This window comes from Miniopterus schreibersii, assembly GCF_964146895.1.
Source record: "Miniopterus schreibersii genome assembly, chromosome: Y".
In the NCBI taxonomy this organism is placed as follows: Eukaryota; Metazoa; Chordata; class Mammalia; order Chiroptera; family Miniopteridae; genus Miniopterus; species Miniopterus schreibersii.
Window position 1 is genome coordinate 3,447,233 of NC_138120.1, and position 13,495 is coordinate 3,460,727.

Genomic DNA, 13,495 nt, shown 5'->3' on the forward strand with positions numbered 1-13,495 from the left:
TAATAAAAATTATTGACTATCTAGATGTTTGGCAATAATAGAATAATGAAATATATATTGATAGGAGTTTGCTTAATTTTGGCTTCTTATTGCAGCAAAGCTAGAAAATGGCTTAGGATCTGTTAATGAATATATCTTATATTTTATTTAAAAATATGTCTCTTGAAAATGTTTGAGTGTATTTGCCAATAATAGAACCTGTTTCTGGAAGCTATTAAACGTACTTCCCATCTCAGAACTACTAGTTACTTATCTGTCACTAAAAAGATCAAGGTTTCTAAGAGTTGAGAATTCTAATTAAGTTGGAAAGAAACAAAATGGTTTTGGTAATACAGAATTAAAAGCAGGTTGTTTAAAAGTTGGTTATTTCCTAATGAGTTAAGAAGGAACACACTGAAAGGGACTAGGAAAGTCACCGAAGATTCATACAAAGTACAGAGGACATGTGCAAGTTGAAGGATTGTGTAGAGGAAGAAGTGAGAAACATATAGGCAAGCTGAATAATGAATTTAAGTAAATGAATCTAAATATCAAAAGTAAGCTAACAGAGAATTTGGTTCTTTTCAGCCTGTTCAAAGGGAAAAAAGATTTTTTTCCTGTGTCTACATAGCAAAGATTCTATGTATTATCAAAATAGTTATGTGTCATATTGTGTTAATCAGGTACTTGACTACCTAAATACCCATCTTCTTAATCCTAAGAACTGAAGTTTTGCTAGCCTGTATTTATATTTGATTCCTTTTTATTGGCACTTGAGATAAATATTAATCTTGTTTCATGATGACATAGAGCTTTTGGGCAAATATATTTGCCAATCTTCCCAGGGTTTAAATTTTAAGAAACTTTTTCTTTACTAGAATTGGCTTTAGGTCATTCCGGTGAGCCCTTGAAATGCCTCAAAGACTTATTCTCTCTCCTTGTGAATAAGAAATTTTGAGATGATTAGATCTACTTAATATGTTTGAAAATACATGGGAAGCTTTGTCAAATAAAGAAGTGATTACTATGTAACATCTGTATACACATTTTTTACTATTAAAACGGATGTTCTAGAGGTTATATAAAAATCTCCAACAGTCTACAAAGTTCTAACATACTTTCATTTATAATACTAATTATCTTAAAATCTTGTTATAGAAAAACAAATTCCTTTGTCAACTGCATTATAATCAGATCTATAACCACATAATTTTACGATTCTTTGTCATTTAAAGACAGTCATTGTTTTGCTCTAATGCATTTACAAGTATGTTACATAATCAGAAAGATCCATAGAAAGAACTCTTATTCTAAATTACATATTTTCAGATCACACCTTTGAAGTGGATGTAGTACTAAAAACTCTATGGAATAACTGGATTTATGGCAAATAATCAGGATAAACAAAAATTGATTATGAGGCTAAATGAACTGAAGATCATTGTAGTTTTTGTAATTTTTTTGTTGAAAATATTGTTCATTTTTGTCCTGGCTGGTGTTGCCCAGTGGTTAGAAAATCAGCCCATACACAAAGGGTGGAAAGCTTGATTCCTACTTGGGTCTTATGTGGGAGGCAACCAACTGATGGTTTCTCTCACACTGATGTTTTTCTCTCCCTCTCCCTCCTCTCCCTCTCCCCTCCTCTCCCCTCTCCCCTCTCCCTCCCCTCCACGTTCCATTATCTCTAAAAATTAATGGAGAGAGCAGCAGCGAATCTGACTGAGAACACCTCCAGCGCAGAGGGATGTTCCAGGTGAGAACGGGTGCCCCAGGGGCCGTCCTGCGTCTCCAGCCTCACCTGCTGCCCAGCTCCCACGCTCAGGGCAGCTCTGGGTGCTGAGCTGAGGGCAAGACTTTGCTAGGAAAGGAACAGGAGTTTGGAAGCGTAATGGTCATTACACACATTTTAAATGACCTCTCAAAAGCCCCAGCCTTTCTCGGCGGCAGCAGCCAGCCACCACCAGGCGCCACCCCAGTCGTCGGGGCTCCCTCACTCGATCTCTCTCCTATTCAACAGGATGTTTCCTGGTGCCCGACCCAGAGCTGCCCAGGACGAAAAGCCATCTTGGAACCAAGAAATCGGGGCTATGACGGGGAAGGAGGGCACTGCCTTTATGGGGAACAGGGAAGGCAACGGCTCCTAAGGCCATTTCCAGGTGCAGGTCCCCAGGAGCCCCTGGACGCATCCCGCAGAGCCCCAGCACCACGTTGGCAAAGGATGTCCGTCATCAGGACAATGCCTGCGAGAAAAAGGGGCCACCGGCTGGGTTCCGGGCACGGCTGCCTCGTGCGTTGCGTCCACCACATTCGGGGCTGGAAGCCACAGCCTCAGGGAGCAGAGCATCGGGCCAACCGCCCCTCAGGGAAACCACCTTCACTGCAAAGACACCAGGTGGGAGAGTCCCGCCCCTGCCAGGCTGGAAATGCACAAAGACTGGGTACTAGGAAGGTGGGGGAAGGTGAGGGACAGGGTACCAGGACAGACCTGGAGACCTTCCGTGTAAGATCAGAGCAGAGGTGTCCACAGCAGGTAGAAGACCAGGGGACATCTGGACTCCTGGGAGTTTCCCAGCTCCAGTCCCCAGCACCAGTCCCACACTTTCATTGAGCCCTGAAAAGCAGGTCTTTACTAACAACCCCTTAAAAACCTCTTAACAGAAAAACAGTTTTTTCCACCTTGACCCAGATACTAAATACAGCATCACTGGCCGCGCTCAGCAGAAGGTTTTCCCCACATTTGCCGCAGAGGTGAAAAAATAAAAAAAAATAAAAAAATAAAATAAATGGAAAAAATATCCTCTGGTGAGGATTAAAAATTAAATATATACATATATTGCTGATTTTTGACTTTTTATTTTCCCAACATAAGGAAACGTGTGTGTCTGTGTGTGTTTTCCTTAAAGCCATTTGGTAAATTATACTTTCATATTAAGCAATATTAAGGCATTTATATTTTTCTCCCTACCTAATCCCTCTGGATTTGGAAAATCTCAATGAGTATTGTTGTTCTCATGGCAACATATTTTTTGCATAAATCCAGTAAGAATCTGTTGGTATTTCTTCACTTAATATTTTAAAAATATGTGTTTTTTTTTTAATAATAGAGAGCAAGGAACGGAGAGGAAGAGAGACAGAAAAATCAATGAGAAACATCCATCAATTGCCTCCAGTAATCACCCCAAAGAGGGATCAAGCCCGCAACCTGGATATGTGCCCCGAAGAAATATATCTGCTTTTAACTCATGAGACTTTGCTTAACAATAGGGTGAAGTCTTTCATTCCACCAGAAGATTCTGAAGACGACATAACTTCATAGATACAAAGAAGACTGACAGTGGGGAACTGTAACAGGAAATAAATTCTTTATCCTACTCTAACTAAACATTAAATGGATTTAGAATAGAATGTACTAACAAACAGATAAACATGTTGACAGTTTCCTTATAAGCATATAGTAGGCATCAGCAGCTCCAGTTCCTGCTTGTACAAGAAAAGGCCTTGACTTTGAATTTGGTTGACGCAGCTTGCCCAACTGCAGGTATTTGGCTAGCTAGCACTGATCAGTTCCAGTATGCTGAAATTAACAATCCATAGCAGGACCAGTATAGGCACTGCCTGAAAGACTACCGACCCTCGTCCTAATCTCTTTGTTCTGCTTTCCCTCCCTCTGCCTTCCTATTAAAAACCCTGGCTGCACTGAGAGGCAGAGATGGGTTTTGGACAAGACGCCCCCATCATCTTGAGATCCCAGCTCTCGAATAAACTCTCCTTTTCACCAACATCTGTATCAGGAGTCTGGTTTAGTGGCAGGAGGAAACACACCTTGGTTTTGGTTACACTATCTACACTAAAAAAATTTCACAATTCTTATTAGCAAACCCCTATTATAAAATATTACACTCTATTATCATTTTTATAGTTTGAATTTAGCAAATAAAAATGTGGAAATTTGTTTTTCTCTCACATATAAATACCTGTCAGCACTTGGTCTACAAGTGTAAATTATTTACTATCTGTTTCTTTACAGAAAAAGTTTTTCAATTTCTATGCTAAAGAACTTTACTGGAGTAACTGAGGAACTACTAGAGGTGAAACTTGAATGGGGTCAACTAGATTATAGATATATGTCAATGTTAATTTTCCAGTGTAGGTGTTTAAATTTCTGTTATGTAGAATTGTTTGAAGAAATACACATTACCATTTTGGGGAATGACAGAATATCAAGCAAATTACTTTCATTTGGGTTAAGGAAGAAAAGTTCTTTGTATTGCATTTTCTACTCTTCTGTAATATTGTGATTAGTTCAGCAACAACAACATATGCATAGTTCTGCATAACATAAGGTTTAGGTGTACACAACAAATATCCTAAAGCAGAGACACTGTAAAATGTTCATAAAATAAAAATAAAGGTAGAATAAAAAATGAAAATGTTACAATAAGAAAGCTAAAAATCAGTGAAAGAATTCTTTCTATATAACTGTTAAGAAAATTCAACTAAAATATAATGAATAAGAGAGGCAGCATGGTAAGATGAATACAGTAAATTCAATAGTACATTTTAAAGCATAAAAAATTTCCAAAAGCACAATGAAAAAATTGAGCAAATAAAAATACAAATCTCTCACATATAAAGCAGTTAATCTTTTGACTGACATTGAGTACCTAGCACAAAACACACACACACACACACACACACACACACACACGCACACGCGAAACAACAAAACCACACCCAAAAAAGCAAAAACAAAATCTACTCCAAGGTACCTTATCTTGAGATTTCAAAACTCAAGAGTTAAAAAGCTTTCAGATAGAAATGACTTCAGTCATGCTATGGAAATAAAATGAAATACATTTTCCACATTCAACTCTATGCTCTAACTACAAGTAAAAAACAGAAATAAAAACCCCACAGAACTACAAGTTAAGTGTTTAGTTGCAGTCAGATAACTATCTTTTAAAAATAATCTGCTTCATATAACTTGTTTTTAGGAGAACATGCTGCAGCAAAATGAGGACAAAAGACAGTTCAAGAAAAAAGAACTCTTAAGGTTCCCCCAAATGAAAGTTGTATAAAGAAGTTCCAAAATAATAACTGTATCAAGTTGTATAAAGAAGTTCCAAAGTAATAACTGTATCAAAAAGAATACAGACAGGAGCGGGAGAAAATACCCAAGAAAACATGGCATAACACATATGACCGTGGAAATTGTTTTAAAAATTCCTGGGGAGAATGTGGTAAATTAGTTACCACCAGAAAACTAAGCAGATGAAATGGGAAAATATTAAAATCTAGTATAAAGAGGGTGAAAAAACCAGGAAATTACAGTATTTTCACATGTAGTCTTTATGTTACTGTACAGGGTATACAGGGTATGAAAAACCTCACATTTAATTAACTAACTAATCAAAGATTAAAAGTAAGAATATACTAACAGAACTTAAAGTCTGATATAGTAATAGTTTCATATATAAGCATGTTACAGTCAGCAGCAGTTCTAGTTCCCCTTTTCACTGACCTTAACCACAGGAGTATAGCACATGTTGATGCCTGGCCAGGCCTACAACATCCTGTCCCCTGGCATAAGCAATAAAACCCACAGAGAGAGAAACCAGAATAAAAGCTGTATGCTGACACAGACAAAAGAGAACATCCAAAACCACCCAAGAGCTGGAATGTAAAACAGCATGTCGCCAGAATTCCTTAGTTCCCCTCTTTCCACAATCTCCCTATAAAAGCCCTTTGCCACTCTGAGTTGTTAACATAGTTGTTAAGGCATGAGTCTGCCATCTTTTCAGGTAGTTGGCATCTGAATAAATCCCTCTCCTTCCATCAGCACCTGTGTCATGTGTTTCACTTCACGGAAAAAAGGCAAAAGAACCCGAAGGTTGTTTTGGCTGGTTTCATTAACATGTTATTAATGTTAACATGTTATTAAGCCCACTATTTCCATAATATTTACATAGTCTTAAAAATGTAATACAAATTTAAGGAAAAATTCTTAGAGGATCAAAAAACAAAAGATGTAAAACTGTATAAGAAATATACATTTTCATTACACTAAACTAAATCAGTGTAAAATACCTCAACTTGGCATAAAAATATGTTAGGAAATATTTAATGGAATATAGGAATTTTCCTTACCTGGTGGCATAAGTTTCATAAGTAGTCTTGCTCCATTTCTAAGTGGTGGCATTTTCAGACTGCTACCTAAGTCTGCAACTTGCCAAAGGAAGGAGATGTATCTGGGGTGCTGTGACATTATCTGTAATATGGAATACAAAAAATACTTACCTATAAATTATGTCAAAAATTTTTATTCAAATTAACCTATTCACTGTCCCTGTTTTCTACTTGTAAATCACATCTTTTGCCAATGTCATTTTTACTTCCTGAAAACTTGTTTCCCCTCATCTTTTCACTTTCACAAATGCAGTGATCCTTCATGATGTAAACTTAACCATTTATTAGCATTTCTAAGTTACTTTGAGTAATTTCTTTATGACAGGCATACAGGCATTCTGATATTTCATAAAACATGGAACTCAAAATTTTTTTTAAATCCTCACCTGAGAATATTTTTTCCATTGCTTTTCAGAGAGTGAAATGGAGAGAGAAGGAAGGAGGAAAGGAGAAAGGGAGGGGAGGGGAGGAGAGGGGATCGGGGAGGGGAGGGGAGCGGGAAGGAGAGGGGAGTGGGGAGGGGAGGGGAGTGGGGAGGGGAGGGGAGGGGAGGGGAGGGGAGGGGCAATCAATGTGAGAGAGACACATCGACTGGTTGCCTCCCGCACGTGCCTGGACTGGAGTGGAGATCAAGCCTGCAACTGAGGTATGTGCACCCTTTGGTCAAGACCCTGTGGTCACCAAGTAGACACTTTAACCACTGAGCCAAACCTGCCAGGGCTAGATCCTGTTTATTATAAAAGAGTACCTCTTATAATGTAAAGTACTCAGTTCTTCAGAGATAACTACTGCTGGTTAAATTCCTAATCCATTAGCTGCAGGAAATAAAATTCTTCTGAAATTGAAGTGGCTGGTTTTACTGCAGCTATAATAATTCTTAAGGGTGAGTGGGAAAAGAAAGGTAGGAGTTGTTTCTTTAGATATATATTTAGAATCTGAGGACAGCAAATTGTGTATTTCTTTAAAAACAGCTCTAAGTTATCTAAAGAGAAAAAGGTTGAGAAGGACTGGTTAAAATGTGGGTCTGGAGCCTCATCCCTTGAAGCTATGCAGTATATGAAAGATGGTGTCTTTTAAGTGAACCATCAGCAATTAAATTACTTTACAAAAACAAAAAGCAAAAATAGTTCTAAACAAAAAATCATAATATAGTAGGATTATGTGGAGTTATATACTTGGTAGTATTACAGTTCAACTGTAATGAATTAATTCTATGAAAACATAATACTATATATATGAAAAACATTTGTTTTTTTAAAAACATATATTTACTTCAGAGAGAGGAAACGGGGGGGAGAGAAAGAGACAGAAACATCAATGATGAGAGAGTCATTGATCGGCTACCTAACCTAAAACCCTGATCAGGAACAGAACCCCTATCTCCTGAATCCTAGGTCGATGCTCAACTGCTGAGCCATGCCCGGCCACGCTATAAAAAAATTTTATTTTTACTTCCAACAAATATGAAATCCATCCAAAAGTTAAGTATATTTATTTAACTGTATATTTATTTGGCATTTGCCAACTCATGAAACGTGTAAACTCCTCAGAAAGTTTTGTGTTTCTAAATAAGAGTGTAATGTCTTGCATATAAAAGCTTACTTACCACTCCAGGCAAACAACTTTCCACCTCTGGTCTGGGACTGTCACTGTACTGATTACAGTGGTTTCCAGGAGATCCAGCTGAGGAATCAGAAGAACTATCGGGGCTTGAAGGTATATTGGAGCTTATTTGTGTAAGTTTGGCTGTAATTACCTGAAAGTGAAAGTATGTATTAGTAGCAAAGACAAGGGAAAACACTTCCGTAAAATACAGCAATTGGATACTAAGACTAAATCTATTTCATGCTTTAATTTTTGAAACATACTTCAAAGGTACTATTCAACATATACCACTTAGTAGTTTGTTTCCTCCACTATACTACTGTCATGATATCTTTCTTAACCAGGGTCATAACCTGAACACATAACACAGAAGACTGCACACAACAGTTAGATACTCATTAACATTACTGAATCAATAAAAAACAGCCTCCATGTTTAACATTTGGGGAATATTTGAAAGTTATATGTACTTACTGATTTCTCTTTTAAGTTAAATTGTCCAATTAGCTTTCTGTCATCTTCAGAATCTATCAGCTCACCACCCACAAAAAGTTCAATTTTTGTGTGGGCTACATTTGCTTTGATACGATTGAGAATACATCGTCGTACTGAACCAACTGTATCATTTGTATGAGACCATATGTCCAAGTCATCAACCTGCCTACCATGGTTTGGAAATCGAACTATAAGAGAGAGGTGTTTACCTCGAAATGCTCTGAAAATAAATAAATAAATAAATAAATAAATAAATAAATAATAAAATTTAAAGAGCACACAATCAACTTCTGCAGATTGTCAAGAACATAAACATGACGATTTAATATTTTCTTAAGAAAAAGAGATACAATTAAATTGACTTCTACAATAACAGATGTGAGTAATGCATTCACTAAGATTACTTATGAAAGAGATGAATTTCAGCTTCAAAGTATCAATAAATATGAAAAATTCATGTTTCTACTAAAAATTATAAAAATTCTTAAAAACAAAATTCATCTAAAAATATTTATCTTCGTATATTTTCTTTTTACAGTAAGGTAAGATGTAAAATATAAACCATATTCAAGATGCAATTTTACATTTTTAAAGATCACAATTTTAACCTGATAGTACTTATTCTATAAAATTTCCAAAAACTAGAAATGCCATTTAAACTATTATAAAGTAATTTAGTTTGTTATTTTACTTAATTTACGATCACTTGTATCACACAGAATTTGTTTATAATTTATTACAATAAAATATGATTTAGTAAATTACTTACTTCCTAGTTTCTAAATTGAAAGAAATTTTAGCAAGGAAAATTAACAAATATTCTTTATCATATATTACTGGAAAACTGAATAAGTAGCCTTTTTTTAAGTCTTCACCCAAGGATATGTTTTTATTGATTTTTAGAGAGACAAAAGGGGATATAGAAACACCGATGTAAGAGAAACATCCCTCCTATGTCACCCAACTGTGTACCAAACCCAGAACCGAGGTATGTGCCCTGACTGGAATTGAACATACAACCTTTTTGGTGTACAAGAGGATCCTCCAACCAACTAAGCCACCTAGCCAGGATAGGATAGGAAGCTTTTTAAAATTCTATTTTTAACAGCATGAATAAATAACATGAAAATAAAATTCATATTAACTGCATATTAGTGCCACACTTTTTTTTTTTTTTGAAACAGAACAAGCCTTGTAATTGGTTTTGTTACTGGGAAAAAAAAAAAAATTCAGTTTTTAAAAATTTAGCTTTCTGACTCTGTGCTTGTGCCTTTAACACTTTCACAGCAATTTTTTGCTCCTCAATAAGGAAAGCATTTTTGATCCTGTTGAGGACACATTTAGCACACGTATCTACCATAGGCCCTGATGACATGATTTTTTGGTTTAAATTTATTGATTTATTTTAGAGAGACAGAAGATGGGAGAGAAGGGGAGAAAAAGAAATACTGATTTGTTGTTCTACTTATTGATTCATTCATTAGTTGATTCTTGTATGTGCCCTGACTGGAGCTTGAACCCACAATCTTGGCATATCAGAGACAACGCTCTAGCCAACTGAGCTACCACGCCATGGCTGACATGTTTGTTTGTTTAAGCAAACTTCATTAGTACTTTATGTCTCAGAAAGAACTCTGAGAAGTAGGCCAGGGTACAGGCCACAAGCAGAATGTGGAGCTTTCCGAACCTTGTTGGTATAAAGGTGAACAATTCTGTTACCAGGGATTCAGGCAGCCTAGTTTTGTTTAGAGGTTGTATTTTATGACATCCTCCAACAGTATGTCACACACTAGACCATTCTGAGTGCCTGAAGACAGTCCACGGAAGAGACCAGTACGCCACACTTAACTGGTGACAAAGCTTGGAATAAAAGAGAAAAAAGAAAAACTATACCTGATAAGTAAGATGCAAATGATATTTTTAAAAGACAGGTCAATGAAGTCCAGGAATAAAAAACATTTTCTTTCAACATGTTTGTAATTACTTTCCTAAATAACTGACTAAGAAAATTAAAAATGCAAGTTAAAATTGGTAGGTCAATTTCTGACAAACCTTGACATAGGTAGAATTGTTCTTTCCTCATGATAATCACTATCACATTCATTTATGTATTCCTTTAAAACAGTTAAAACTCGAACCATTCGAATGGCTTCCTGTCTTGCACATTTAACACTGCCTTTATCACCGTCCAACACACACAATGTATCATATGAGGCTTTCAAGCGATCAAAGCAAGACTGAATGAAGTCTTCATGGATAACCACCTGTAAGTAATAGGCCACATAAAGACAAATCAAGGTGTTTCAAAATTTAAAAATCAAATATATTAATCCAATTAAAGACAGAAAAAATATAAGTTTATAGGGAATTCTCAATCACATTATACTTTAACCAGTAATAAAATGCAAAAAGGACCTAATAATAAAATAAGCAAACATAAACCATTTAGTTTTAAAAACAAAAACAAAACAAAAAATCCTTCTGGACTAAGTGTCAAAGTAAATGAAATTTCTGGCTGTCCCAACACAGTATAATCCTGTCAGTGCCAGCAATTTCTGTGCATCTTTATCAATTACTTAATTAAATCAGTGTTTTCAAACTATGTTATAATCCTAGGGCTTTAAAGATGTTTTAGGGCTGACCCTGTAAGAGGTTTGCAGTGGGAAAAGGAAATAGGGGAGACTGAGGAGAGAAAAGCCAGCTTCTGTTTTTTACATTAGTTCACATTATATAATTATAACGTCCCAATATAATAATGATATTTATTATATATAAGAAAATAAATAATTCTAACAACCTAAAGATAACTAGCAAGACACCATTTACTGAATTAGCATCCTGTAAGGATCAACTGTGGATTAAATACTTACATATTTTTGAGAAGAGTTAAATTAACTCCTAGGTTTTAAATTAATACCAAGTGTAAAAATATTTGATTAAACACAAGATTACTTTCAATATAACTGTAGTGAAAGTTTTTATGCACTTCAGTCCTCACCTGATTGGCCTGTAACCTGGGACCAAGGTTTGTATATATCTCTTTAAGAAGGTCTATAGCTCTGTTGGCAATGTCATCATTACTCTGAATCACCACCTAGACCCAAAAATTACAGGGTAAGTAACATTCAAGATATATTTTAATTTGACAAATTCAAATCATATGCTCAATTATTTTTTAGAATATTCAAGAATTTAAGGCAAAATTGATTTTGACACTCTAATCAAGTAGTTAAATTAATCTGAAAATGAAGAATTAATGGATATAAAACACAAGTTTTCAGAATAATCTGCTTAAAAATGAAAAGGATAAGATATACTGTAAACAGTATTATTTGACTCTGCAATTTAGTAGCCAAGCTGTGATGTTTTCAAGGAATAATTCAAATAAGCTAAAAATTTATATTAAAAGCCATATAACAGAAAGAGCAATCCAGTCAGCACCAAGAATTCTGCCCGTCTTTATCAATTATCTACTTAAATCAGTGTTTCTGAAACTTTAAAGATTTAGGGCTTTAAAGATTTTTCATGGTTGACTCAGAGATTTGGGGAGAAAAAGAAAGGGAATAGGGGAGATAAAGCAGAGAAAAGCAGGCTTTCATTTCTTATGTCAACCAGTATGATATGATTATTTATAGGGGTCAATGCTGCTTAAAAATGTTTAAAAACCACTAATAAAAGACCACAATAAAATCTATAGTAGGCAAACAAAGTAAAAACTCTGCATCCAAAATACAATGTAAGCTGAAATATATAGATTAGATTTTAAAAGATGACAATAAGATTTATTTACTATCAAAATGAAAATATTAGCCTTAAATAGAATATAGCATTTTACTCACCAGGTATTTAAGTATGTTACAAAGTGTCATTAAAGGCATTAATTCACTCCTCTTGTATCATTTATTTTGGCATTAAATGTACCATAAACCCCAACATCTAATTTATAAGTTGGAGAGACAATAATATCTAGGTAGACAATGGTTTGTGTACTTGTATATTTCTAAAAAGATTCTAAGTAAGGAAATGGAAACAATAGGAAGCTAGAGAAAAATAATTATTCCCTCTAGATTTCTAGGACAAGCATCAGAGCAGGATAAATACATACAACTTATAGGTAACATGATTTCTATTTTTTTAAAACCACCTCAAATACAATGCTTGCAAACAAGAGTTTCTAGTTCTTACTTACCCTCCAAAGGTAGTCTAATCCTATGAGTTCCAAATCATCCATCATATAGGCTCTTCTTTTTGCTACTAGTTTCCCTTCTCGACAATTAACAGCTTTGAAGAATCGTTCAAAACATTTCATTCCATTTTCAGTTAAGAGGGAAGGATCAAGTTGAAGCACATTATTTTCATAGAAGTCCTTATTAATATCAGGATCTAAGTCTGGTTCATCCCCCATTAGCTTGGAATACCATTTAAAACAGGCTTCACGATCACAAAGGTAAACTGCATTCTCTGCTAAGCATTTCCATATTTGTTTTGCCTGAGGAGCACAGAGCCACAGTTGACCATCCTTCAGTAAAAATCTTGAAAAATTTAAGAAATTGGTAATTAGGTCTATATAATATTATTCTCAAACACAATTTATTTTGATATGTCTAAAATAATACATTTATCACAATTACAGTAAAAAAGGTATTCCTTCAAAAGAACTTCTTACCCATATATCTAGAAGTAAAAAAAAAAATCAGGTTATTAATTTGTTGAACAAGCATATATTTATATGGCAATTACAAAGTGCCTGCAATTTTGTTAGTTGACTTGACATACATATAAAAGTTCTTTCCTTGCTCTCAAGTTCAGCCTTTGAAACCAGATACTCATTTAGTTCCCTGCTTATATACAGTTTCACTGAAAGATAAGGTATTATACTAAAGATGACTTTCAGAGATAACTGAATGTTGTTACAAAATAAAGGTGTTTAAAAATGTTAAGTTTCTGAAAATATGATACTCAATACCTTATGCCACAATAAGCACAAAATTTAAACTTAAGTCATCATTAGTATGCTTATAATATTTAAAAATGTCTTCTAGGGCTTTTTGTGTGACTATTAGTTTGTACATTAGTAGCCAATATAATACTATATTGAAGTAGATGATTCTGCTTCAAGCTGTCTCCTCAGTTAAGATTTTAGTTTCTTCTAATACTTCACCACCTACTCTGTCTGTAATTTCTATGAATGCCAGTGAAAGAAAACAAGCTAGTATTAAATAATAATTAT

General features: G+C 35.0%; 1 protein-coding gene across 1 annotated transcript in view; it reads right to left on the bottom strand.

The window, feature by feature from the left end:
• Positions 1-13,495, bottom strand: part of LOC308551956 (ubiquitin carboxyl-terminal hydrolase 9X-like) — a 161,465-nt gene that overhangs the window by 71,021 nt on the left and 76,949 nt on the right. Inside the window, exons 16-21 of the mRNA XM_081126878.1 lie at positions 12,455-12,797; positions 11,264-11,359; positions 10,318-10,529; positions 8,245-8,485; positions 7,772-7,921; positions 6,127-6,247 (exon numbers count right to left, since the gene is read on the bottom strand). Of these exons, the coding sequence (XP_080983004.1) occupies positions 6,127-6,247; positions 7,772-7,921; positions 8,245-8,485; positions 10,318-10,529; positions 11,264-11,359; positions 12,455-12,797 (1,163 nt within the window). The remainder of the gene's footprint in view (positions 1-6,126; positions 6,248-7,771; positions 7,922-8,244; positions 8,486-10,317; positions 10,530-11,263; positions 11,360-12,454; positions 12,798-13,495) is intronic.